The sequence below is a fragment of the Dermacentor albipictus genome, chromosome 2 (genome assembly GCF_038994185.2).
Source record: "Dermacentor albipictus isolate Rhodes 1998 colony chromosome 2, USDA_Dalb.pri_finalv2, whole genome shotgun sequence".
Lineage (NCBI taxonomy): Eukaryota > Metazoa > Arthropoda > Arachnida > Ixodida > Ixodidae > Dermacentor > Dermacentor albipictus.
In genome coordinates, this window is record NC_091822.1 from 150,422,871 (window position 1) to 150,450,397 (window position 27,527).

A 27,527-nucleotide genomic window follows, 5' to 3' on the forward strand; every position below is an offset into this window, starting at 1 on the left:
ACTTTGCGTGGTTCGAAGATAAAATTTGTACACGATATTTGTACCTGCGGAAGCAGCCTCGCGACCACAGCATCTCGCCAAACCGGCGGCCGAGGATGAGAAGACGAAAATTGCGAGGTCGCGTGCGGCTGGTAAACGCCGTTGAACGCGCGTTCCAAATCAGCGGTCGCGTGGGCCTCGTTCGACGCATCGGTCAGCAAGCCTCGAATACCTTCCCAAAGGCCAGTGACCAGGACAGACAGGTAAGGGATCGACAGAACAATCGGTAGAGGAAAGGAGTTAGTGGTGACGCCTTTATATCCCATCCACATTATCACCGTGCGAGATCGGTTAGCCGGGTGAGTCGGTGGATACGGCCGCGTCTGTAGTGCGGCAAGGACGGTCACGCTCAGAAGATATGTCAGCGTTCACAGGAAACAGAGCGAGCAAGGCGAAGTGACTAGCGCGCGGTATTAGAAACAGTCCGCCTGCCAGATTACACGTCAGCCTTTCAGGCCTAACTTGTGGCAATGGTTCTCGATTTGCGAAAATTACCCCTTCGTGTTAAAAAAGTTGTGATTGTCGGAGATTCTCTTGCTGTATGCAGCGCGCTTAACGCGATACCTTTGAACACGTTTTATTCATTACCTCCTCTCCACTTAAGTTTAGTTCAGTTAATATAGGTATCAGGCCACCGAGACTGAATGAAATTCGTTCGTCGTAATGAAACAGCCGATTCTTAAGCACGAGCTTCTTTACAAGGTCCGGCCATGTCTCTGCTGCCGGCAAGTGCGCATATTCTACTGCAGCCAGATATAACGCAGTTTTCTTTGACCGAAGACGACAAAAGCCACTGATTAGTAAAATCTGCAACTTTTATGCATCTAAATTATTCTTGGAATCGACAATGGTGTCCTAACCGGCAATTCGAAGTATCGTTCACGAGGTTGCCCGTTGCCGTATTCCACCACTTAATTTTTACTTGCACAGATGTCGTCTGGCGGTATCCCCTGTATGATTCCTCTGCAATGAGCTGGAATCCATCGATCAAGTCTTATCGTGTCGGTGGTTTCTTACTCGCCGTAAACGATGCTTAGAAATTCCGCTTCTAAATGTCACACTGTCTTTATGCAGTACTGTTAGAATACTCTCACTTAGAGCAACGCCTGTGAATACAGCCACTGGAACGTTTGCCGAGCCATTTATAATGTCCTCTGTGACACAGAAAGATTGCCTTATTAATATTTTGATTTTTTTCAACATTAGTCTATTTTTACAATACATTGTAGATTTAGAAAATATGAAGTTAAAAGACAAATTCAAAGTTACTATATTAATAACATTATTATTCAAAATTTAATGTGCACATCTTTACGTCTATCCTTTACTATCTTCTATTACTATCTAAACAAGGCTGCCTACCTAATATATATTGGTTTAATTCATTTATTATCGGTTTGGTTATCATGTTTGATTATTCATTTATTTTCCTTTTTATTACTTATGTATTCATTACCTATTTATTTCATTTCTCAATCATATTACCAATCGTTTCGTGGCCTATCCCCCACAGTGGGTTTGTGCCATATATATATATATATATATATATATATATATATATATATATATATATATATATATATATATATATATATATATATATATATATATATATATATATATATTTCAGGCTTCATCATTATCAGGATATCTTATACTATCCTGTCCTGTCTTTGCAGTTGTTCCTGCTTTGGCGCTTGCCCATACGTAACAAGTTCACGTAAGATATAAAATGACATATCGAATTTGTCCGCTTTGAATGATCTAATGGATGCCGTTTACAGAACCGCAATATCTGCTCTTGACGCAGCGCTATTAATTTGTAAACTTCGTGCTTCTATTCTTTTTCAAATTTTCGAATTTTTGAAAATTTGTTTAACAAATTTAGGAAACAAATCGATATTCCGATTCCAACAGTCACTAGAATTTAACTTTCTCTCTCAAATGCAACAAATTTCATTAAAATCTGTCCAGGGGTTATCTCCCGAAAACGTTTTTGCGTTTTACAGGTTTTTCAATAGGCCGCGTCGGAGTTGGGCCTGAGCTAAAGTTTTAAGAGGAAGCTTTAGCTCAGGCCCAACTACGACGCACCGATCTTATCGGTCTCCGATCCTATCGACGCACCGATCTCTTATCGCACCGATTCTTACCCATATATTTAACCTTTGTTTCTCAAGTGCCGTTTTCCCACAAAGAATGCAGGCGGCTAAGGTTACGGTATTGCTCAAGAAAGGTGATCGAAATGACATCAAGAATTATCGCCCTATCTCAGTGTTGCCAATATTTTCAAAGGGTTTAGAAAAGATTATTCATGAGCGCCTCTCAATTTTTTTTTAGGAAATATGACCTTTTATCCCCAGCTCAATTTCGGTTTAGAAAGCGTAGATCTGCGGAACTAGGCTTGATAGAACAAAAAGAGTTTATTTTATCGCAGTTATCAAGTAAGGTGGTTGTACTGGGCCTGTACATTGACTTCACGAAAGTATTTGACTGCATTGTTCATTCCATTTTACTCAAAAAACTTGAATTGTATGGAGTGCGTGGCCATTGCTGGAATTTTATAAAATCTTACCTTGGCTATCGGTGGCAGTATGTTCAAATAGGTGAGCACTGTTCCGACCTAAAACCGATTGTAAGAGGAGTGCCTCAAGGCAGCATTCTTGGACCTTTTCTTTTTAATATGTATATAAATGATCTGGTAAATACATGCGCTGAAGCCAAATATATATTGTACGCCGACGATGCCAGCATATTTTTTTCCGCTACAGACTGTGAGCAAATCAGCTACATAGCAAACTCCGCCCTTGTAAAACTTCTGGAATGGTCTGTAGCAAATCAGTTAGAGGTTAACATCAACAAAACTAAGGTTGTGCTATTTAGACCGAAATCAAAACAGGTAAATATGAACGTAGATCTTACCTACGGCACCAGAAAAATAGAAATAGTAAGTAGTATTAAATTTCTTGGGGTCACGTTTTCGCAAAATATGCTATGGGATATTTATGTAGATTCTGTTTGCACGAAACTGTCAAGTGTCGTTGGTATTTTATCCAGATGTAGGTCGATATTACCTTTCAGCGTAAAAAAAGCTGATATATAATTCTCTTTTTTACTCTCACCTCTCTTACTGCTCTTTAGTATGGGGATCTACCACAGTAACTAACTTAACAAAGGTGTACATCCTACAAAAAAAAAGATAATTAGGCTTCTTTTTGATGTCCCCTACAATTCTCATACACATACTCTGTTCATTAAAGCAGATATAATGGCTGTCTGGAAATTGTTTAGCTATATACTAACTGTTGCCTTTGGGTGCGAATTAAAAGAAAATCGAAATTTCTTTCACGACCTAGCCAAGCTAGAAATAAAGCCTACATCCTATACTATACGTCAGTCTGAATACTGGAAGGTAGTCACTCCCCGTGCTAACTATTCTATGGGTACACTATCGTATATTTCGCCTAATCTTCTTAATAATCTGAATAAATGTGGAATTGATTTAGGTCGCACTACAGTTCGCGAACTGCACCACGTGATATGTCATGTTTTTGAACAATTTTAATATTTGACTTCCTTGTGATACATTAAATCGAATCAATTTTGCGTTTGCCTTTTGTTAGATTCCTGTATGTTTCATGTATGCTCCTGTACTGCCTTGTAGAGGGGACCATGGGCTCTAGTCAAGCTGTTCAGCAGCTTTTACCCATGGCCCGTCCATCGTTTTGATGGAAAATAAAGCTTATTATTATTATTATTATTATTATTATTATTATTATTATTATTATTATTATTATTATTATTATTATTATTATTATTATTATTATTATTATTATTATTATTATTATTATTATTATTATTATTATTATTATACGGCCCTTAGTTTCTTCACACTGCTTTTAGGCTTTCTCCGCATTTCAATGGGGTCGTAATGCTCAAACACCCGTGTACTTAGATTTAGGTGCACGTTCAAAAACTCCAGGTGGTCGAAATTTCCGGAGTCCTACACTACGGCGTGCCTCATAATCAGGAAGTGGTTTCGGCACGTAAAAGCTAATAATTTAAAATATTAAAGCTTTATTCAAGCATAAGATGGCAACAAATAATGAAGTCAATGAAACCGCAGAGGAAGTTATTCATAGTATTTAAGTGCAGAAACGATAAAGGCATACAGTTGACAAAAAAAAATCGACAAACACGCCTAGGACTGCTTACATGTGGGAATGCGAAAGCATTGTATTCGCTTCGGGGATTTGTCTGCATGGTGCTCCTGGAACAAATAATCAAAAAAAGTTTGTGCTGTGGACTTAGAAGTGTTGTATCTGAAAACTATGTATTTCTGTGACTCAAGAGCATGCCGACCGAAAATTAGTGCGCGGTGCGAACGGGGTGCGATAACGCTATCGCGTTCCACTCTTGAAGGCGAAGCTTAAGCGTCCTCAAATTTTTTTTTAATTTTATGCGCTCACTTTATGCACTCATGTGCACTCGTGGACAATCCCGCCTTCACCTCATCAGCCGACGGTTCTGCACGAAGACGTTCAACGCCCTCAGGTCAGACCTAAGGCAGCCAACTCCTTGAGTACCTGATCCATTTGCATAGTCGCACGCGCGATGTTTTTAAAATGCGATACAGAGAGCGAATAATCACGCGCGGGAGGCGACCTAACCGGAAGTGCTTTTGGGGCCGCGGAACCGAATGCATTCGACTATCTAAAATGCGAGTCTCTTGCAAAGCGTAGAACTTCAGGGTGTGCACAAGGACTGCGTTTGCATCGCCACGCTGCACCTGACAAAGGCGACGCTGCGATGAGGCGTTGGAAACGCCTCCGTAGCTCGCGCTGTCATGACCGCATTAGCGGAGTCATTTGAATGGCCCGAAGGGCAATGCGGAGCTTCGTGGCAGTATCCGCCAGTTCTTGTGGAATACGTCGTCTGAGTACACGTCCTTCGACTGAGCAGTGCAGACGCCACTGCACATTGAACGCGTCTCGGCCGAGACTCTGGGTCATGTCCAGACAGAGGGGCGCCCAAGACTTGGCGAAAAGGAGCGCGAGCGCGCGGCATGCGGAACGCGGATGTCGAGGCGCCAAGGCATCACTGATGAGGAACGAGGGAAGCAAACTTCAAGCGCAATCGGTCTGTGGTCGGGAATATAAACTGGATATGAACGTAAAGTTACCACATCAGATTGTGGGATGCATACTTGCCTAAATTGCGTGGCACGTATGCACGGTCTAACGTACTTGACGACGCGCCGCGTCGCCCCGTCTAGACAAACGAAGGCCCACGAAAAAGCCGATATGTATCCAGCAACGAAAGGTGCTGGGCGACACGGCGCAATTCCCGTGTGTTCCAATATGGTCGAACCAAGCCCGCGCCCTCCAGATCTGCTCGAGTGTCTGAAAACGCAATTATAGTCCCCAACAAGCACCACGTGACGACCGCGTCGTACCTAAACACTTCTAAGCACTTTCTCTAGAATGGCCTTTCTCCAAGGACATCAGCCGCACAAGATGGCCTACATACGGTTCAAGTGCCGGGGCAGAGCTTTACGATCTGTACCCAGGATATTCAGAGGTTACATCCTGACCCAGGTTGCGAAAGGTGTAAAGCGCACCCCGATTCTCCGGAAAGAGACGGTATTGTTGATTCAAAGTTGGGTTGTTGGTTATCCTTCAGTAGAACTACGCAACACACACCATGGTATTTGTTAAGAAACAAGGGTGTTGCTACAGGCAAAAAATCGTTATGTTCGGGGAAGTGCAACCTAAAACTAAGAAACACGTACATATGGGCCTTAGTCAACGCAAATATGTAGCGAAAAAAAATTGAATATTTCTTACTGCAGACACCATTTGTAGACTGAGAAAGAATAACCACACCATAAAATTCTTGTCTAAATGAGGAAACCATGAAAATTCCGATAGAACCCAACTCACGATGTTTGTCGACGTTGATGCGATTAGCATTGGAGCAGTATAGCGACACACCATAGCGCTTAATAAAGTTTGTTTTTTTCCATTTGTAGTCATCAGCCTAAGATTTCCATTGCTTCTGCTATATGCGGCACGCATTGACTCAGACCGACTTTGACATTCGCACGCCATGGTCAGCCATGACGGCACGATGATTGCTGTATGACAGCGACGCAGCGATACCGGTGGTATGACGGTGTGACGACGCTATGGCGTAATGCCGATGGTGTGACGATGTGGCATGGCGTGACGACAAGCGACTGTGCGACGCAACGACGGTTTGAGGAGGATCGGATGACGAAGCTGGTTCGACGATGACGGAGCGACCAACAGCGCCATCACCACGACGGTATGACGACGAATGAGTGGAGGTGACTGGCTACAACGTGACAACGGCGATGGGTGACAGCTGTAGCGTAATCACTGTTGAATGATAGCCTGAATAGGATGACATGGCGACGAATGAGTTATATGGAAATGGCAAAGGTGGTACGATAGGATAACGTGCCTGAAAAGATGGCAATGGTACGGAAACGGCCTGACCACGTCAGTATGACGATAACGGCGCGACGAAGGCGTGGTACAAGCCAGATGACGCTGCTGGAATGACTACGATAACACGACCACGGCGGTAGCACCGGGGAATGGCAGTTAAGTAAAGGTATTAAGTTCGAAGGAGTTGTATTGTTTAAAACAGAAAGCAGGAAGGAAAAGACAGCGCGAGCAAATGATGGCACAATGTGCAGCGCTAAAGTCCCTACGAAATTTTAAAATGAAAGACTTACGTACAGTTTGTTTATTGATGATAAGCCTGTTTTTCGTATTTTATTTTGCATATTTTTGTGTTATGGTATCGCTAAGTTCGTCGCCTATAGCGCTCAGTGGCTTTGGGAAATTGTTACGTAATCGTCATCATCATGATCTATCCTATATCCTCCGATTGAGTCGCGTAATATGTTGGTTGATTCTGCCTGTGTGGAGCCACCTACTCTCATGTTGACTCACCCTTGCAGTGTGGGAACGCAGTAGTGGTTAGACTAGCAGTCGTTGAAACTCGGGCTGTCTGGTAGACACATTCAGGATTGCTAAGGCCCGTTGATAACGAGGACATCTACACGGAGGCGTGTGTGTACACTTTCCTTCCTATCTGCCAATGTCTCTAAACAGCCTTAAAAGTGGTTTCAGTGATTTGTGGGCTGTGTATTCTTCGGTCGAAGCGCACTCTGGCTGATTGACGAACATGTTGGGAGGTGTGAGGGGTCACAAATATAAAGTGAATAGTGAAAAATATAAATTGAAATGAAGCTCTTACTGAATATAGAAAAGCGGCATTAGAGAATATAAGTACGTAGTAACAGGTAACAGGTGAACAGGTGAATGTAACAGGTGTAATGTAACAGGTGAATGTAATAGGTGATGTAACAGGTGAATATTACAGAAAAATATGAAGTACGCCAGTTTGGCATAAAATCCTTGTCTTCGTCAAAAGAAAATTTTTCCCCAAATAATCCTTTAGTTGAAAAATGGAACAGTAGCTCGAAAGGAAACGACTCTCGTAAATGCCAAGTTTAAGCTACACTATCGAAGCGGATCCTGTAAAAGTAGTTTCCTAGAAGCTGAGCAATGAAGACGTTTTCCAAATTAGAGTTCTGGAGATTCGCTTTCATTCAGAAGGTATTGCTTGCATGTGCACTCGATCCTACAGCAGTGCCAAATTTGATATCAAACAGAGGAAAACAAATGAGAACGAGGAGGAAACGATTCCGCTCCATGGTTCCTGATGCAAAAAGAATTCTTCCACTTAGTTATCGTGTCGCTTTGCATGGCTGTTACTACTTTCGCAACTGCTTCTGACAGATCTTCCATTAATCTTGCGATCACGGCAAGTTTAAGGCAATGGAATGCTTCGCAACACGTAAAGAGAGACATATCGCTCTGCTTACCGTCAAGACTGCCTAATCAGGGGCTATAATTTTCATTTGTAAGATTCAAATTCGAAGTTGTTAGTTTCCTTTGTCCTTATGCGCTTTATTTAACCACCTGGTTCATGACCGATTGTACCCCTGTGGTTATGCGCCCCGTCTACTCAAGACGACCATGTACGCCATATACATACAAAAACTACACACTTTGTTCTGCGCGTCCGCTATTAATCCGAGACGGGAAAGCGAAACTGCATCGTCCGGCACCGTCTGACGTGACGTGCTTTAGCGACCAGGAACATCGGGCATCCACGTCGTTCCAGTCGAGGCCGCGCCTTCCTGTCGGAACTGCGCCGAGGGTAGAGGCAGGTCATACGGCCACTGGCCTGTTTACGGCGTGAGATGGCACAGGGGGTGGGACAGCCCCGGCGTGCGCCGGCGGATGAGTCGCCACCCTTTTCGAAGACGCTTCTGTGGACACGGCCGAAACCGCGTGAAATGTCCAGAAGATTTGCAGGCTTTGTTCATGTCATGGGAGCACGACTCCGTCAGAAAGTTCGAGAAATGCCGGCGAAGGCAATAAAAGCGCCGTGCTGGAGTCGGGAAGAATCGGACCGCCACACTGTGACGCGTATAACGACCGCATGCCCAAGAAGATTCCCTGACAAGCTTGCGAACGAGTTTTTCGGGCTTCTGCATTTCCAGAAGTCCCTTCTTTGAGATGTGTCTCGAGTTACGTCGAGGACGTCTGGCTCAATACCCTCACGGGTGAATACGAGCGTACACCTGGCATCCCTACTCATTCTCTACTGCACATGTCGAACTGTTAGGGTTTGTCGTTAATGATTTTCCAGAATTTTAATAGTACCCATCTGAATAGCATTGCGATGTGTCTAGCCGAAGTGTGCAAGTGCGTATGTAACCGGCTTATTTGAGAATTTCGACAACTCTGGGCGGTCTGTGGTGCACAACCGGCGTTCGCTTGCGCACCACGGGGCCCCTTATTAATTGTCCGTGCTTTCGGGGGGTTATTTTCGGAAGCTGAAAAGTCGGCTTCGTAATTTGGTCCGGCGCTGGCGCCTCGTTTACGGGGTGTGTGACAGCGGCGTTTTAAAGGATATCCATGTTTACTAAATAGATAGGCACACTGTTGAAGTATACGCCAGCACCAAGCGGTATCGTTCTTCGACAGCTGCGGTAACTGCCGATACAAGTTGGGCAAGTAGGTTGAATGCATCACCAGCAATACCGTTCAGCATATTGGCAACATTGTCTCAGTGATATGCGCGTCATGCAAGCCGGCTTATGCATGTGCGGCGTAAGGCTCAAATTGCATCCGCACGCGGCTGCATAAAGCAATTGTAGGCAGCGTGCCGGTGCCCGTTACGGACAGTGCAGAGTAATTTAACTTTTGATTCAGTTTCCGAACTCATGAATCCTTCTTGGTATGTTTTGAAGTAGACTTGAGATGTGGGATGTTACGTGTAAACATTAAATTTTCATACATAATAAGATCCGCCTGTTGTTGATGTGTTCGTGCAGGAGACTCGGGGCATGGCATGGGACGCCAAGGTATGGGTCTTCGCCCAGAAGGATGACAGGACCTGGTAGGTCCTGCTGAGTAGCTCCGTGACGAGCGCAATGAACGCTGCTTCCGCCAGTGCGTAACGTGAAAAGACGTGGACGAGTGGAAAAATGCAGAGGAAAGAGAGAATAAGTAAATTACCGTATTTTCGCGCGTATTACCGGCACTAATATTTCAAAGAATTTAACAGTAAAGTTTGGCTGCGGATTATGTTAGCATATCTGCATTGCCACATGCCATTGCGTTATGGAATAATCGGCCAGATGATATAGCAGCGTCTACAACACTGAAACCTTTAGGAAACTGCTAGAGGTGCTTTTTCTTAAGCACTGGAAATCTATTCTTGGCAAGTGTAAGGGTTGGGATATGCCATGCCAAAAGGGGTAGCTGACCCATGCCTCCGTCCGACTCAACAACGTCCGACAGGACGTTGTTGAAGGGAGGAACTTGTTCTCACCGAGAACTATGTGTGCAGGATTTACGTACAATATCTACATGAAGGGTGGAGGACGCCACATTTCGTCATTCTAGCATGACTGAAAACGAAGCAAACACACAAACCGAAAACGGCTCCTTAAACACCCTCTGTCCTCCCTAGATCCCCAGGCGACGGAAAACTGTTGTCCAACCTTTGTCCAGTCGAAGCGTGAAAAGTCTTCCAAGTACCCGCCTTTGAGGGCGTGGGTTCACGCACTCACTCCCGCACTTTTATTTCACTGAACGCACCGAAAGGAGGGGCGCCTCGTAGACAGGGGTTGTAACGCTCGACTTGAGCTGGCACGACTTGGCTAGCTGCCGCGTCTGTCAAATCGCCGTGGCGATACCGCAGTCCCTGGTCGAACGCCATAGAGCGCCCGTTTAGTTTTCTTGCCCCAATTGGTCTGCGAAGGGGATAGCGAAGCAGCTCGCAATACTCGGTCCGCCCAACGTTTCTAGACTTAGTGGCACCGTAAGGCCTTCTTTGGGGGGGGGGGGGGGGTAGCATTGTGGGCTTTACGAAACGATTCGGCGGAGCGGGGCCGGAGGGGCCATTACCCCTGCTGGCCGATTGTAACAGCTCCTGCTCGGAAAATTTCGACTGGGCAGGAAGAGAATGGCTGGTGGTAAGGGCAATGACGTCGCTTGCAACAACCAGCTGCGAAATGCTGACATACACCCCAAGACATCTCACAATGAGAAGCAACAGAAAATGGAAGCCCACAACGCGGCTTTGAGCTTAGATGAAGTATCCCGGATCTCGCTTTAGACCCGCCAGGCTTCAAAGAAAACATGAGTGCAAAAACAACAAATACTGCATTTCGCTATGAAAATTTTGAAGGAATTTCGTGCCGACTAAGTTAGCAATCGTGAATGGAGTCCTGCTAAATGAGAGGCGATCATTTTCGCTTAAAATAACGAAAAAACAATAACAACAAAAGTTAGTCGGGATGCCTAAACGCAAAATGAGTTTCCGATCAGCCCTCTAAATTCCGCATTGCTACGCAAATTCCTCTTCTTATAACTAACGGAGAAGTTGTGCTGCTGGAGGGTAAAGCTCCATCGGAGCAAGCGGCCATTTTCTGTGACATTCGATTGAGCCATATCAGAAGGGAGTGGTGATAAATTGAGGATGAATCTCGGTCCGTACAAGTAACACGACAACTTGTGGACTGCCAGACTAGACAGGCACATTCCTTCCCTAAAGAGCTACATAGGCTTCCTCTCTTAGTTACTTTACGGCTGGCATAGAGAATACGATGTTTCCCATTATCATTGCCGACCTGACTTAGTACCACGCCCATTCCCCTGTCGCTTGCGTCGCACTGAACTATGAATTCCTTTGTATAGTCTGGCGCGCGAAGCCTAGGACGAGAAACTATAAAAGCGTTTTCAAACCTTGGAAAGCGTTCTCTTTGATATTATCCAAGTACGCGCTACTTGTTGCTCCCTTTAGGAGAGTGTCCGTGAAAGGACTTGCCATTTGCGAGAAATTCGGAATGTGTACCATTCATAGTAGCCAACGAGTCCCAAAAATGAACGAATGTCTATTTTCGTTCACGGTGGTGAAAACTCTCCAATCGTACCTGTTTTCAGCTAGGCCGGCCGTCTCGTGCTCTAGCCGACAACATGGCCCGCATAAGTAACCTGCGAGCAGCCAGACAACATACATTTGTCCGCTTTCATCGTTAAGCCGCTTCCCTTAACTGTGGCAATATCGGTCAACTTAGACAAACTAAACGACGCGTTCTTCATCCCGAAGCAGAGAACGAGTGGGCGAAAATTGCCTACACGTGAGATAAATGCGCTCTAGCGCCTGGCAATTTCTGGTAGGGGAACTTCGCAGTATCCCCGCGCGAGATCTAGAGCCGCAATGTATTTAGCTGCGCTGATTCTGATGATGATGACGTAGATGGGTCGCGCATGAGCGAATGGAGACTGCTTTTGCAAAAATTTCAGCAGTGTACTCTGCTGAGATTTCTGCCTATTATGCGCGCGGGGATATATGTTTTATTCTTTCAAGGCTGTTGTGATACGGGGTGCGGTTAATACGTGGTGGTGGGTTATACGCGCAGAAATACGGTAGACAAACGAATACCAATAACTGACTGAAAAGTGACAGCTCGCGTCAGCTCAAGAATTGTCGCCGTCAATCGTACAACCGATTGGCCTCTTTCTCATCAGTGGGGCTGGTCCGTAGCAATATTACCGGCTGTATCAAACTTAGGAAATCTAAATTTTCGTTAGGTCGAGGCAGAGCCGGGCAGCGTTTTAAAATTGCAAGTAGGTACAGTGGGGCGGGGCGCTTTTCACGCCGTTCGACGTTTCTGTGCGTGCGCAAGTAAGAGTGGGTGCGAGGGGGAATATCTGGGGGCTATTGCTCCTTATGTGAGTCTGCCTAGGAACAACAGAGGAGGTTTCTTAACGCGTGTTGTTTGCGTTTGTCCCCTAGGCATGCCGGCATTACGGAGTGCGGTCCAATTCGTTTACGCTCCGCCGCTTGCTGCCCGCGCAGTGAGGCAGTGGCCACGGACGCCCTATTTGGTGATCGCCGTGTCCGAAGGGGCAAGGTTCTGAATGGTGTTGTATAAGTCGCGGGTCACTTCTTTTGTCGCGTGGATAGATTGAATTTGTAACAAGCGATGCTCCAGGAGGGCACATGTAACCGGCAAACGGAGGCATTGGAGGGCACCTGAGGTTATATTAAACAGTCGGCGCAAAATCTCCGGGTCACACAAGCGGTAGCGTAGGGCTCAAAGCTGGAGCAGGGCGGGCCGTGTGTTGGGGCCGCGGAGGCCGTAGCTCTCAAGGGGGTGTTCGCATAAAAAATTAGCGGGCAGCCGATCTTATATTCTCCTGGCACGCGCAGGCCTCTGCGAGCCCCAACCCACGGACCAGTCCGGGTTCTAGCTTTGATGTGCCCGTTGCCGCTTTGGTGTCCTGGAAGCGCCGCCAATAATGCGAAATAGTGACACGTTGTTTAAATTAGTCAAAAACACGATTGAATAAATATAATTGCGTCGAGCAGCCAACTTGCGATGCTAAGTTCAGCACTACCGCGACCCGCGACTTCTGCCGGCACGCGTATAGGACAAAAAACATATAACGAGCGCCAAGAAACTCCTCCGTAGTGCCCAGGCAGAGGCGTGTATTCAAGGAGCAGAAGTGCCGACATTTCCTCGATCGCACCTGCTCTTACTCGCGCATGCGCGCAAGCGTCCGTCGTCCGCGCAAGTGCCACGCCCCGCTGTACCTACTAGCAATTGGAAATGCGCAGCCGGGCAGTCTTGCCAGGAAGTCAGCTTCACGCGGTTACCTTGGCGGAGTGAGAGTCGACACCACAGGGGCCGATTGCAAAAAGCGCGAGCCTATAAGCCTAGACTTAAATCCAGATCTCGTCTTATCCTAACCTAAACCAAGACTGGACTTCCCGGCCGCAGTAGCGCGCTTGGACGAACCGAGAACAATGAATTAACGTACGGCCTCATTTGAGGAAATAAGCGCGTGGCTTTGCGCGCCCTTAAGAAATTTTCTAGAATAACAGCTTGGGCTTGTTGTTTTTCCATCCTGCTTGACAGCGCAAAACGTAGGCAGGAAACGAGAAGACGACACCACAAACGCTGCCTAAACGAGCGCGCCGCTTTGCCCGCGCTTACTTCCGCAAGTGAGGATGTACCTTTGCAGTCCAGACTTAATGAAGACGGTAGGTACTTTAGTGTCGCCTAACAAGTACAGTCGCCCACAAAATATTGTGGGGCGCGCGAGATTGTGGCGAAACGGCCCTCCTCCGCTTATAGCGGCGTCGCAACGAGTCATATTTTTTTTTTCTGACCTTGTCGTTGCCAATCTTCGTTGCTTTCTTTTTACGAACGGGGCATTCTCCCGCAGAAGAGCGTGGCAGAAAACGCGCTCCATACAAGGAAACAGGGAAGGCGGAATTGACCTCTCGATTTCCGTTGTATAAAGCACGTTTTGCCCGTCCAAGCCGCCACAGCGCCAATCGCAGGAGGGGCGCCTCGCGGCTACGTTCGCATATCGCCGGCGCGCAAGGAGGAAGCGCGGAAACATATAAGCGCCTGCGATCTTGGAGGTACGCGCATGCGCACAGGCGTCGACCGATCTCGACAAACGGGGGTGCGCTGCTAGAAGGGGAGGGGGGCCGTTTCGTCACGAGCTCGCGCTCCCCGTAATATTTTGTGGGCGAGTGGGCATGCAATCGACGAGACCTTGAGAAGGAGGAAAGTCTCTTCTTTTTCTCTCGTGACAAAAGCTTTTCTCTCTCTCTTTTTTTTTTCAGCGTGTGCGCGCCCAGTATGTGGGTCATCCTGTACGGCAGTGGTAAGATATATTACAGCGAAAGCTGTGCATGACTAACCTTCCTTAGTTATGCCGCGTCCGGCAACAGAAATGTGGGCCGATCCTGGTGATAGTGCGGAAAGGGTCCAAGCTCAATGGCACACACCCCTGTGGGCTCGGGAACCTGTAACGCGCCCTTGAACTATTTTCTTGTCACACGTGGGATCCAGAGAGGTCACAGGCTGTCGGAGTTTGGAGGACGATCCCACCGCTCGCATACAGTTGTAGGAGTTGTCGGACGATCTCGCCGCTGCCACCAGTAATAAGAGTTGTAGCTCGTAGGAAGGAACTTCGGTGGACAGGACCAGACGAGCAGGACTTATTTACAGATATTTACATTAGAACAAGAGATACATTCGACAGTCTAGCGTGATTCCCAAATGGAGAACGCAAGACGAAGCATACAGCATACGAGCACTGTTAGGAATGGCCTGCCGAGATGCGGGCCTCGAAGTTTTCCCAGCCAGCTGCAGCTGCGAGCGTTGCGAGCTTTCCCGAAGAGAACCCTGGAAGCTTATCACAATCGCTGCGGTGTCTCATTTCGTAGGGACCTCGAGGAGGTGCCACTTCAACACCCCTTCGGCGCCGTTGTGACCAAACGCGATCGGCGGACCAACTATTGTTACGGAACACGCCACCGCACACCTGGTCTGCCGTTAGCGGGGGAGTTCTCGACGGGAGGTAATTGGCGGAACCTGCCCATGCGCTTTTCAAGACTCAAGATAATGGAGAACCGACGGGTCGACTGCGTTGACTTTGGACGCTGCGAATCGGCGGTGAAGTGCCGTTTTCCCCTCACCTAGAGATCTAGGGAACACGGAGTGTTTATAAGCAGCTGTTTATCGGCTGCTAGGTGTGCTCGTCAGCGTGCTCGTAAGCTGTGTGCTGTATGCTCGTTTTGCGTGCTCCATTTGGGAGCCAAGCTAGACTGGCGAATGTCTCTTGTTTAAAATGTAAATACCCTAAACAAACCCTGTACGCCTAGTTTTGTCCTCCCAAGTTCCTCCCTACGACCTACAACCGCTTCACCTGGTGGCAGCGGCGAGATCGTCCGACGACTCCTACAGCGCACAGCTCACAAGCACGATGACGAGCACACTGACGAGCACACCCTAGCAGCCGATAAACAGCTGCTTATAAACACTCCATGCTCCCTAGATCTCTAGGTGAGGGAAGGGTTCGACCAGCATCGTAGCCGAGCCGCCTTTGAGCGGGAGGGCTTACACACACACGTACGCACTGGTTTCACTGCCCCCACCGAGGTGAGACGGGCTTCGCAGAACTCGGGGCTTACGCCTTGAAAGGAGCTTGGGGGGGGGGTGCCGCCAATTACCTTCCCTCGGGAACTCCCCCGCTCACGGCAGACCATATCGGCGGTGGCGGGTTCAGTAACAAAGCCAGGTTCGTCGAACTCCTCTCGGCTTGTCCGCGACGGAGAATCGCTGACGCGTCCTCCGCAAACCGTAGACTGAGTCACGCCGTTCGGCTAGAGGATGACGGTGGCTTCCCAAAAAACGCCAACCCTGCTGCTGCAGCTGCCTGAGAAACCTTACATGTTGGCACCTCGGCAGGCCATTCGTAACAAGTTACACGGGTAAGAACAGATGTTTTTCTTTTTTCAAGAAAAAATGTTTCGTACAAATTTTTGAAACTAAGTCGGAAAGGACTTGAAAATTCTCGGCACCAAGCGCGCGAACTCACTATTGCCACTGCTCGCGCTTTCGTCGTCGTCGTCGTCGCCGCCTTCCACAGGCAGCTGGCTCCGTTGCCGATCACCGTCCCAGCGTGGAATTCACTTTTGTTCTGTCGTCGTAATCGGGAGGCCGGTCCTACGGGGGTATGAGCCATTGATTAAAGGTGTGTGAGCCATTCATGTGTCTTGCGTGATGGATACATTTAATAACGGAGCTAGGTGATAGGCCAGTGTGTGTGCGTACCTATATCGCCACGATGACCAGATATTAGGACAATAAAAAAAAAAGGACAACCGTTCCACTCTGTGATCGTTTGAGAGCTTTCACTGTCGATCGTCAGCTTTCGCTGCCATTCCATTTTCACAGAGTGGAATGGTTTTTTTGTTTTTCTTTTTGTTTGGTATATGAGTTCTCTTGTGTAGTTGACTATGGTGAGTGCAAGAAAACAACCGGTAAATTATTGAGGGGAAACGCGTCAAAGGAAAGAAAGAAGTAGGACCGAATATATATATATATATATATATATATATATATATATATATATATATATATATATATATATATATATATATAGCGTTCTCACACTCTATTTTCGCGTTCTTGAGACCTTTCTGCACCGATCTGCAACTTTTGGTTTCAAAAATACGCCTATTTTACGAATTATAAGATAAAAAACTGGCTGTGGCTTAGCTAAGGTTAAGCCCAGGATGCGAAGCATACTAGCCTTTATTTTAACGCGACAGCGTTAAGGAGCTCGTGTCGCAGAAAAGCCGGTGTCGTCGGCGTCGGCTCAGACGTGCGGCGCTTGCTCAGGCGCACATTTCGTTGTCGCGCCGAACGCTGCGTTGCTCGACGCTCACCGCGTCCGATACGGGGCGCGTAGTCGCTGCGCCGTAGCAATGCCACCTAGAAACAGTCTCTGTAGCACGCCGCAACCTTCGCTTCTCATTCCAACGAGCAGCTCTGTCTCCAGGAGGCATCTCATCTCGTGTGTGTCTAGCAGAGGCAAGCGCAGCTGCTTATATACCGCCGCGACGCCGCGAGCGACGGCGCGAGTTGGAGCCCCGTTTCTCCTCTGTCGTGACGGCACGGTGTCACGTGGTATTGAAGGCGACACCGCCGCGCCTGAGGAGCTGGGTTGAGCTCTCGTAATATGCTTCGCATAAAAAACAGCGAATGCACACACATGCACTTAAACTTGAAGTACGCGGACCCTTAAATTGAACTCTAAACTCGCCCTATTTCAACCACCCGCAGCGCGTAAACTACGCGCTCCACCGCTGCCATTTTGGTCTTGTCTGAAAGCTTGTCTTTCCAGCGTTTCATTCCTTTTTTTTTTGGTAAGCAGCCATGCTCACCACGCGAAAGCGAAAAAACACGGAGGAAGGAAAAATGAAACTCGGCGCCCTTCCACTCTGTGGAGAAGGATGACCAGCGAAGCTGTGTATGCGGGCCCCTTAATGCCGGTCTGCACTTTCGCCGTGGGTCGGCCCGGCATTTCACTATCTTCGGTGTCAGCCCACGTATGGGGAGGTACCACGTACGCATGCCTTGGGACCCTTCAGATGCAATTTACTCGTAAACTTAAGCCTTTTCTTGACAAGAAACAAGCGTTACGAGGTGTTTCTGGAATGGCACTTAAACAGTCCACGTCGACTTAGTATCCCTTTAGTGTCCCTTTGACGACTGCTTCCCTCCGCCGCGGGTCGGAACGGCATTGCACTATCTTCGGGATTTTGTTTCTACACACGGACACCATCCTGGCGGAACTACCCCTTAACAGCGTAGCTGTAAAACGAGGAGGGAGCGTCACGTGACAATCTTGAAGCTTGGTCAGGAAAAATTTAGAGGAATGGGATGATGACAAATATACAGGCCCTCAGATGATAGGGAAGCGATAGATTTAGTCGGCTCCTTTTGGTCGCATCTGCTGCGGGAGTTTTGGAATACGTGCACAGTGCACAGGGGTGGCAAACGCGCGCCGAGGTTGAGGGAAAGAATTATTCGAGTGTGTGAAGCAGTCTTGTCCATGTTGGGTCAGTCAGCTAACGCACCGAATCACCACGAGGCTTGCCTCTTAAGCATGCAGCAGACAAGCTCTAAGGCTGTATAACGAACGGAGGCGGTGCCCAACAAACCGCGAGGGCCACCTCAAGGACGACTGGTCGCGTGTCGGGGCGATGTCAGGGAAACGAGGAAGCCTTTCGCCCTGCAAACGTGTGAAGACGATCGCGCCGCCGAGGTTAAGGGTTAAAGGTTAAGCCGCCTGCGATTCGTCGCGTTTGGGGCACCTCCTGGGAAACAGTGGTGTATTTCGCCCCCTGCGAACGTGTGCAGGCGATCAAGCGAGCGTCGAAGGTCCGCAGTGACTGCTTCCCTGTGTGAAAAAAAAAATGGCTGTGGCTTAGGTAAGGTTAAGCCCAGGATGCGAAGCATACTAGCCTTTATTTTAGTTGTTGAACCACTGTTTAGCCCGGTGAACTGATGTTGCTTGGCTATATTTGGTTCGGCTAGACGAAGAAACAACTCATGCATTACTGCTTCGCCTTCAAGAGTGGAACGCGACAGCGTTCCCGTCGACCCGCCAAGGGGTGTAAGACAATGGGCTACAGGGCAGCGACTACGCGCCCCGCATTGGACGGGGTGAGCGTCGAGCAAAGCAGCGTTCGGCGCGGCAACGAAATGTGCGCCTGAGCAAGAGACGCACGCCTTAGAAACAGCTCGTTTCTAAGGCCACACCGCATTCACTAGAGGCGCTTTTGTACCGCTTTGAAGCATCGTACTCGTGACTCAGTGGTAGCGTCTCCGTCCCACACTCCGGAGACCCTGGTTCGATTCCCACCCAGCCCGTCTTGCAAGAGTTGAGCCAAAGCCACTTCTCCTCTGCCGTGACGTCACGGTGTCACGTGGTTTCAAGGCGACACCGCCGCGCCTGAGGAGCTGGGTTGAGCTCTCGTAATATGCTTCGCACAAAAAATCGTCCTATCTCGTGGCCGAGGAACCAACGATGGACTGGCGGGCGGGGACCACATTTAGGGCACTTCTGGCCCATTGTTATGGCAAACGGTCCCAGTGGTGCTGTCGTTCTGCTCAATGCATTCTGCCCCTCAAAGAATAGGCGAGAGCTCAGTATGCGCGTTTCTAACAGCGTAGCTACGTCGCACCACGCAATCTCGCAAAATAGTGCGCGTAAATCTCGAGGAAAGGCGACGATTTCTGCGTTTAGTGTGCAGGCTAATGCTGTTTATTTCTTTCGCAACGAAAGACGCGCTGCAGAACCTTTTACTGCACAAACACGCGACGAATAACTATCGCGCGAAAAAATCTCGCCTCATTCTATATAGGTGCAAGACAGCAGAACAAAAAATTAGAAAGAAAATACGGATAAGAGTTTACGGTACACAATAGCTTATTTGATGGATCAATAGACCACGCTCGGGCATACTCTGGGCAGGTTTCGAGGTGAGAGCGCTGACTAACTGCGGTGGTAAGCGCAAAGCGACGCTTTAAAAATGTTATGTCGTGATGGGTCTGATGACGAATGGTGACGAATGACGTTACCGTGATGGTAAGCCAGTCCTCGACATCGGCGTTGTCCGCGCCACAATATGTCCCCGTGTCCCGCGGATGAGTGAGGATGACCGTTGGCACGGGCTGCCGAGGTGTTGTCGCGTGTGTCGGTTGATTTGCCATTGTCGCGGCGGGTTGATTACGCCCGTTACGAAGTTCCGTGATTGGAGCCCGCAACTTCCACCAAGATGTTGCAGGAAGAAAGCAGGCCCACGAGTGTAAAATAATGTATATTTACAACGGGTGTATACGGCGTTCAGGCAACTGCCAGAATTTGTCTTCCTCTAGTCGATTTCAACTTCTTCCTTCACTTCACCGTAACAATATGTACATCCGGACAGCGAAAAAGTGACAATTTGTACTTTTATTAGTGTTTCTGTCTACAAAGTCAATGTAGAGTCGTTCTTCGTGTGCATAGAATTCGAACAAGCGGGTAAAATATTTCGAGGCAGAGAAACAAGGAGAAGCGCACGAAAATAATCCGTAATTAGTGGCGGCAGCTCATAACGTCAATTCAACATCAGTATAACCCCTGTCACGACATCAGCACAAAATTGCAGTAGGGCCGACGCTTCGCAAACAGGAAAATAAATACGTCAGCATATCTACAACCTCGTCGGATGGTGACGGTGAAGGCTAACTGCCAAGTTCACTTAGCATGTTCACAGGTCACAACACCCACATGGTTGTTAAATTCAGCAATTGACGCATCGGAACACTGTCCCAGCAGCATATTTCAGCACATCTAACGCGGAGCTATCACTTTTTGGACAGACATCCTACACTATAAGCAGAGGTCCTTCTTAAGGGACGTAAAAGCGGTAATTTCTTTCAAAATTTGTACAATAAGCTCTTTCAGTCTCAAATTTCAACGATCCGGAAAAAATGGAGTGGTTCCTAACTACAGTACACAGCAAAAATAAAAATCGTGGCATTGGTTCCGCACTCGTAAACGCACAATAGAATCGTGTTTTGTGACCAGATATATGGGATCCTGGGGTATGTACAAACATGGCCTCCTATATTTCGTTAATTGTAATTGTAATTTTTAATTTTGTCATTGTAATTGTAATTTAATTTTGTAAATGTAATTTTTCTGTTTGTTATAGAAATCTGGTGTCAAAAATCCTTTCATTTATATGTATAGATAGATAGATAGATAGATAGGTAGATAGATAGATAGATAGATAGATAGATAGATAGATAGATAGATAGATAGATAGATAGATAGATAGATAGATAGATAGATAGATAGATAGATAGATAGATAGATAGATAGATAGATAGATAGATAGATAGATAGATAGATAGATAGATAGATAGATAGATAGATAGATAGATAGATAGATGGCTAGATGGCTAGATAGATAGATAGATAGATAGATAGATAGATAGATAGATAGATAGATAGATAGATAGATAGATAGATAGATAGATAGATAGATAGATAGATAGATAGATAGATAGATAGATAGATAGATAGATAGATAGATAGATAGGCAACCAGAAAATAACATTTCGAAACTGTTTATGAATGGTTAATCAAGTGCGTTGTAGTTTGAGTATGTGAATAAGTTTAGGAAGAAACAAAAAGCTACCTTTATTCGTAATACTTTGTCGACGCTATCAATAGAAGTCCTTATATTCCTATAGGCTTGTATGAAGGCGGAAGGTACCTTTTCATTTGCAGAACCATCAGACTTTCCCAAAGTCGCGCTCTGACTCAAACGCGCGACAGCGACATGCAGATCTCGAACGTCGAGATCACCGGTGCAGTCTGTTTTTTTTAAACGAGCCATGTACGACTGACCCGAATGGGAGAAAATATTGTGAGCGCCTTGTATTCCCTATTTTTGTCTTCTGTTAAACCGTCTATTTGCGTAAAACATATATATTTCGAGGTTTCTAGAAGGGTCATTTAGTACTTGAGATTGACTGAATATGAGTCGCCCTCCTAATTGCTACATTCATACAACTTCAAGTTGAATATACGAACCTGATTGACGCCCTGCCTTTTCTCTCTCTATCTGCAGGGCTGGGCGTTTTGGCCGTGCTCGTTTGTTCCGGGTTGATGTTCCAGTTGGGACTCGAATCAACCGGGATTAGGCCAGGCAGCGCAATCGCCTGGATTCAGGCACGCCTTCGCGGGACGCGGTTTCGGCGCGTCGTTTCAACTCTCCAAAGCTGGACGAGGCACGGCGTCCCTGAAAACCTCAAACTCATCGTGGCCATCTTGGCCACGGCTTCAGCAACCTTCTGGCTGACCAGGGGGAGTGAAGGAATGCTAATTTAATTTCATTTCCTTCAAGTTTCATCAACACATCATACTACATACATACATACAAATACATACATACATTCATCATACATACAAATACACAAACACCCCATCTGCCGCTGCTGTCACACCTTCTGCGGAGGAGATGGAAACCGCTACAGTGCCAGCTGCTCAGAGCACCACGCCCACGTCACCCGACCATACAGGCTCCTCGACTGGCGAGGATGAGGAGCAGAAAATGGTAGGTGCTGTGCAAGTTACTGGAATCTTGCCATGCATGATACCGCTCTTCAATTGAACTAATGCTAGTAGCTTACTCATAGGTTGGCATATTCACTCGTAGGTGCCCTCACTAATACCTTATCAGGTTCATGTTTCAGAGCGTTTGTGGACGTGAGTGGGAGTGAGCACATGTTCCTAATAAGTACTGGTGAGCGTGAGTGCCCACTTTGCTGGCTTGTGTGCTCTCTGCTTAATTGAACAGGGAACTTTGTCCTGGCGAAAACTGAGGTTGACGCATGCAAGTGGCCATGAAGGGTTTGTGTCCTTAATAGAAATGATACAAAGAAAGATGTGTTTTTCGGATTCTAGCAGCTGTATACCATTCATTGTACATTGACCGAGTTCAATGTAAAAAAATGTATATGTGACAAAACTAGCTTTATTCCTACCCCACACAACACTGGCAATATAAGCTGTTTAATGGTAGCTACGGGCAACTTCCTATTGGAATATTGAAAGCATGCATGCAACAGCTGGAGTTTGTTTCGAGAGGTTGCGAAACGGTGAAGGGACATTCATTATACTGTGGCAGTACAAGACGACATGGTGCATCTGCCTATAGTTACCTTGGCGTTTTATCTTATCTCCACACGTATGATGGCTGTGGATTCATTAAACAAAAGTGAAGCACCATTACCTAATGTCGCATCCATAGAGCACGGAATCTAGCGGCAGCCTACAATTGCTCTTTCATTGAAATTGCAGGCCGTGAAAATCAATGAGGAAAACTTGAGGGTCTCTAGGGAAGCTGCCGCTACGGCTCCCGCCACCACCGCCCCAAGTGACGCATTGAAGAAGGGTGACGCAGAAGCCGACGGGGACGCCTCCGAGGCCCTTGCATCTTGTCCTGCAGACGACATGGAGGATAGCGAAGAGAATGAGGAGGTCGAGAAGCAGGAGGAGGAGAATAACACTGGCGGCAGCAAAGAGAGCGGTGACGCCAAGGCTCCCCTGCTCAAGTACAGCTACCACGAGGACCAGTGGAGCCCTGTGAACCCTGAAGGGCGCAAGCAGTACGACCCGCAGTTCTTGCTCATGCTTCAGGGGTAACCGATGTCCCCGAAGAAGCCGTCCGGCCTGCCCAACTTGGATGTCATCAAAGACACGGTAAGTTGCTGCACTTGGACCATTTCGTGGTGTTCTGCCTTAATTGACATCCTTTGTACAGTGCAGTCACTTTTAAAGGGTACACTCTGGTGTGCAGCCCTGTTTGCCGCTGCTCTAGCTGCAAATGCTGTCTGAAGCTATGTCACGGTTCTGCACAGGTGTGTCGTAGGTGCCAGGGCCATTAAGCACAAGTCATCCACTGCGAAGCTGGTATTATGGCACACTTACCAGAGGGAGACATGCACACAAGCGCAACAGTTGTGTGTCCCCTTTAACAGTGGACGGCATTGTTAGGTGCCAATTTGGGGTAAATTGTCTATATTTCACGTAAAGTTCACCGTGTGTGGGTGACTTTTAGACATTGAACATTGTTTGAAAGAGAGATGCGTTCACTGTTGGCAAGTGTGAAAATGCACGGCATTGCACCAGCCCTCTTGGGGTTCTTGGTGCTGTCGCCTTTCTACATCCTTGGTCCAGTACATTGATACGCTTCATCTGGCACTTCAGCTGAGGTGTATCAGGGAAGTGAGAGCCGCACATTGATTTGTTTCATTAACATTGGAGTTTTATGTGCATGTGTTGTAGTGAAATTGAGTGGTAACATGTGACAAATGGATTTGGACAGCGCGAATTGGAGTCGCATTGTTGAGCTGAAAACATTGACAAATTCAAGAAGTTGGGGTGGCTGTATAACAGTTGTTTCTGGAGCATAAGCATAATATAGTTTAGTTCTCTGTAAACATTAATTGGAATGCATTTAAAGGAACGCTAAAGGCAAATACCAAGTTGATGTGGCCTATTAGTGCAGCATTCCAGAAACCTCGCAGCGCTTATTTCTTGCACTAATCTATAAATTTAACTGGACCTAATATTTGCCTTTAATGGCACGTATCAGATGAAAGCCTGTCCGACGTCATGTCATTTTGTGATGCTCAGTGGCTGCAAATGTTTCTTCGCTACAGGCCATGCAGCACAAGCTTCCAGACCTTTCCCGAGGAGGCCCGTACCAGGGCGGTGGCCAGTCTTCTATGGGTGGTGGCCCAGGTGGTGGACCTATGGGTCGTGGTGCCCACCCTGAACACTTGTTCATGCCTCCGTACGCGCGCAATGGCGTGGCCCGGCCGCCCCCCGGAGGGGGTGGCGGTAGGCCTGGCCGGAGGCAGAGGCAGCCTGGCCGTGGTGAGGACAAGCCCAAGAAGGTAATCACACTGTCGAGCTCACTCAACCAGGATGTCAAGCTGCACGCAGCACAGAACGCCTGGAAGCCCTTCCACAAGTCGGCCGCCGAAATTGCGGATGAGGAAGCTGCGGCGGAGGCAAGTGGCATCTTTCTCAAAGAACATATTGGGGGCCGGAGGGGTTAGAGACGGGGGATGGGGGGTGGTCCTGCAATTGCCTTGGTTTTTCGTTTCTAATGTATAGGGAGCAGCAAAGCTAAGCTTTTTTTTTCGTGTACCTTGACTTTGCTTGCATGACTTCAGTAGATTTGAAACCATTTGTTTAAGCTTGCGTTAGAGCGCTATACAGTTGCTGCTATTAGTCTACGCTCGTTACAACGTACCCGTGTACAGTAGACTTTTGGATCTAACAGACCGTGCGTCACCCTTAGTTTGTTACCAAACCTACTATATTTTTGCAATGAAGTTCACTTTTAACGGACTGCACTGCAACGGACTATTGGCTACAGCAGATGAAATAAGCGGCAATTTTTTTCCCAAAATCGGGCGTATGAAACATATTTTTTGCTTTGCCGACACGGGGTGACAACTGACTTGCGAGGGTCAGCAGTCTTCCTTTGCGCACGAGGCACGGGGGCGGTTCTACCCCGGCGGCTGCTGCTTACAACGTGGCCACCGTATCTTGAAAGTGGTCTGCTGCGTGGACAAAGTGCGCCCAGTGCCTGTAGCTTTGTGTGTGCTCTGCTTTCAACGTTTAGTTTGCGTTGAAGCGACAGACGGCACGAAGGTCAATTCGCATGCTTCTGCTGCCGCATTTGTCTTGCTTAATTTGCTATTGCAATTGATGCTTCGTCTTTCGGGCGAAATTGCAACTTTTTTTTTAAATAGGACGTTGTTTGCTCACTCTTCGTAATAAAGCTGTTAGACATCGCGACGAAAGTTTCCGAAATGAGGAGTTTCGGATATTACAGACTTAAGACAAAACAGCCGCTTTTTGTCGGATGATCAGGGTCCGTTGTAACGAGATGCGACTGTTTAAGGGACTAACCATTTGGTGCAGTAGCAGTTGGGTCACGGATGCTGTGGCCTGGAAGCTTTGCAATAGCTGTCATGATAATGAGCGGCTGTTCCTGTGCTTTTCATTTCTGCCCTTTGTCAGTGATCCCAGCGGCATTCCACATACATTAGCAACATTGGCTGGTTATGAGTATAGTGGCTGATGGAGAGTAAGATTGCCTGATCATAAAAAATTAACCAACCATTATGATACTCCCTAAAACGAAATTTAAGGGCAGCTCTATATGTGTTTTCATTTCACGATATATTGAGGCAAGGAATTTTAAAGAGATGTGTAGCAGAGGCGGCGATCATCGAAAATCCGATCTGCAGGTCAAGCATGTCGGCGTCTTTTATAGATGGTTCATTGAAGGTCCCAGTGTAAGTGCTGGCACCGCATGGCTCCAAGAAAGTACTACAAAATCGGATTACAATACAATCGCAAGCCATGCCAATCAAAACAAACGCAAGTGATACCAAACCATGCAAACCAAACAAATGCGAGTGAGAGCTGACGTGAGCAGATGACAGTACGAAATTAGAGCTGCGCCTGAAATTAGTTACGAGTTCGCATGCAGCAGTTTGGCAGGTCCACATTACGGCACTTTTCCGTGTGCATGTCACTGAAGGGGGCCGCTCTCATTGGTCTCCGCCATTTGCGGCTCGAATCTTTCATATTCCACCCCGCGTTCGCGCTCTCATCTTTTCCAGTGCTCGTTCGCTTGGTTACGCAGTACATGCCAATGCTCGCTGCAGGAACGGGCACCTAACAGCTGCGCCCTAAATGGAGGAAAGCCCGTTGACTGCACCATAACTGCCTTTACACCCCTGATATGACTTTTCGCCCTAAGTATTAAGTCAGCAGTTATGATTTTCAAGAAATTATTAAGCGTTACAGAAGTGTGTTGTAAAGTTTACACCTGGTGTTAGTACCAAATGGTAGTGTCAATGCAGAGGTTCTCCAGGCTGGCAGCACAGTAAATCCCGGCCTACCATAACTCCTCGCTGCAGGAGCTCTACCGGCGGGTCCGGGGCATCCTGAACAAGCTGACGCCGCAGAAGTTCCAGTCGCTGGTGGAGCAGGTGCGGAACCTCGAGATCAACTCAGAGGAGTGCCCCAACAAGGTCATTGACCTGGTGTTTGGGAAGGCCCTCGATGAGCCAAACTTCAGCGCCAATATGTGCAAACACTTGGCCATGTTTGAAGTGCCCGTCACCAATGACCCCGGGGGGCGAATGGTCAACTTCCGCAAGCTGCTGCTACTCAAGTGCCAGAAGGAGTTCGAGAAGGACACCTGCGATGACATACGTAAGGAGGAGCGCCTCAAGAAGATTGATGCGCTCACCGACGAGGAGGAGAAGGCCAAGCTCATGGACGAGCTCCTCGATGACGAGAAGAAGTCAAAGCGGCGCTCTCTAGGCAACATTCGCTTCATAGGAGAACTCTATAGTCTCAGCATGCTGACGGCGCCCATTATGTTCGACTGCCTAAGGCGGCTAATCAACTCCAACGACGAGGACTCCCAATTGGAGCTTACCGAGCCGCACGACACTGACAAATAGTTTGTTGCCCGCAGTTCATAGGAAACGACAAAATTAAATCTGCTCTGCTCGATGCCCCAGCTGTTTGCCTGACGTGTGATGGATGGCCGAATATTAATATTACTAGCTTATATGCCATCACTGCTCATGACATTGATCAGGCCACTTGCTTACGATCGTGTCTCATTGAATTCCCGGGATTTTCCGGCACACACGCGAGTCGCAACATAGCAGCCTGGATAAACGAAGCTCTAGAAAGGTTTGCTATCAGAAATAAAATCTGTGCAGTTGTCACTGACAATGCCGCTAACATGAAAGCAACCGTCACAGAATTCAATCTGCGACACCTGGGTTGTTATGCGCATGCTTTAAATTTGGTGGTCACAGATGACATTTCGGCATCCATTGGGGCAAAACTTGAAAAATCAAAGCAAAGCAGCTCGGCACTCGCAAAACTTCGCGAGAT

General features: G+C 47.4%; 1 protein-coding gene across 3 annotated transcripts; it reads left to right on the top strand.

Moving 5' to 3' along the window:
• On the top strand, positions 1 to 27,425 carry LOC135899834 (eukaryotic translation initiation factor 4 gamma 3-like). Of its 3 annotated transcripts, XM_065429197.1 has the most exons (8): positions 1 to 242; positions 1,719 to 1,759; positions 9,479 to 9,543; positions 14,296 to 14,336; positions 21,652 to 22,137; positions 22,884 to 23,285; positions 24,248 to 24,601; positions 26,531 to 27,425. In XM_065429197.1, the coding sequence occupies exons 6-8, from the start codon at positions 23,232 to 23,234 to the stop codon at positions 27,080 to 27,082; spliced, it is 960 nt and encodes a 319-aa protein (XP_065285269.1). In that variant the 5' UTR covers positions 1 to 242; positions 1,719 to 1,759; positions 9,479 to 9,543; positions 14,296 to 14,336; positions 21,652 to 22,137; positions 22,884 to 23,231; the 3' UTR covers positions 27,083 to 27,425. The 3 variants fall into 3 exon arrangements, with proteins under 3 accessions (XP_065285269.1, XP_065285270.1, XP_065285271.1); XM_065429198.1 differs by lacking the exon at positions 1,719 to 1,759; XM_065429199.1 differs by lacking the exons at positions 1,719 to 1,759; positions 9,479 to 9,543; positions 14,296 to 14,336.
• Positions 27,426 to 27,527: the final 102 nt, after the last annotated feature.

Bases quoted from the DNA above. Each gene is read 5' to 3' on its own strand.
- LOC135899834 (XM_065429197.1), top strand. From the start codon at position 23,232: ATGTCCCCGAAGAAGCCGTCCGGCCTGCCCAACTTGGATGTCATCAAA. The intron at 23,286-24,247 runs GTAAGTTGCTGC...TCTTCGCTACAG, and splicing joins TGGATGTCATCAAAGACACG to GCCATGCAGCACAAGCTTCC. The intron at 24,602-26,530 runs GCAAGTGGCATC...TCCTCGCTGCAG, and splicing joins ATGAGGAAGCTGCGGCGGAG to GAGCTCTACCGGCGGGTCCG.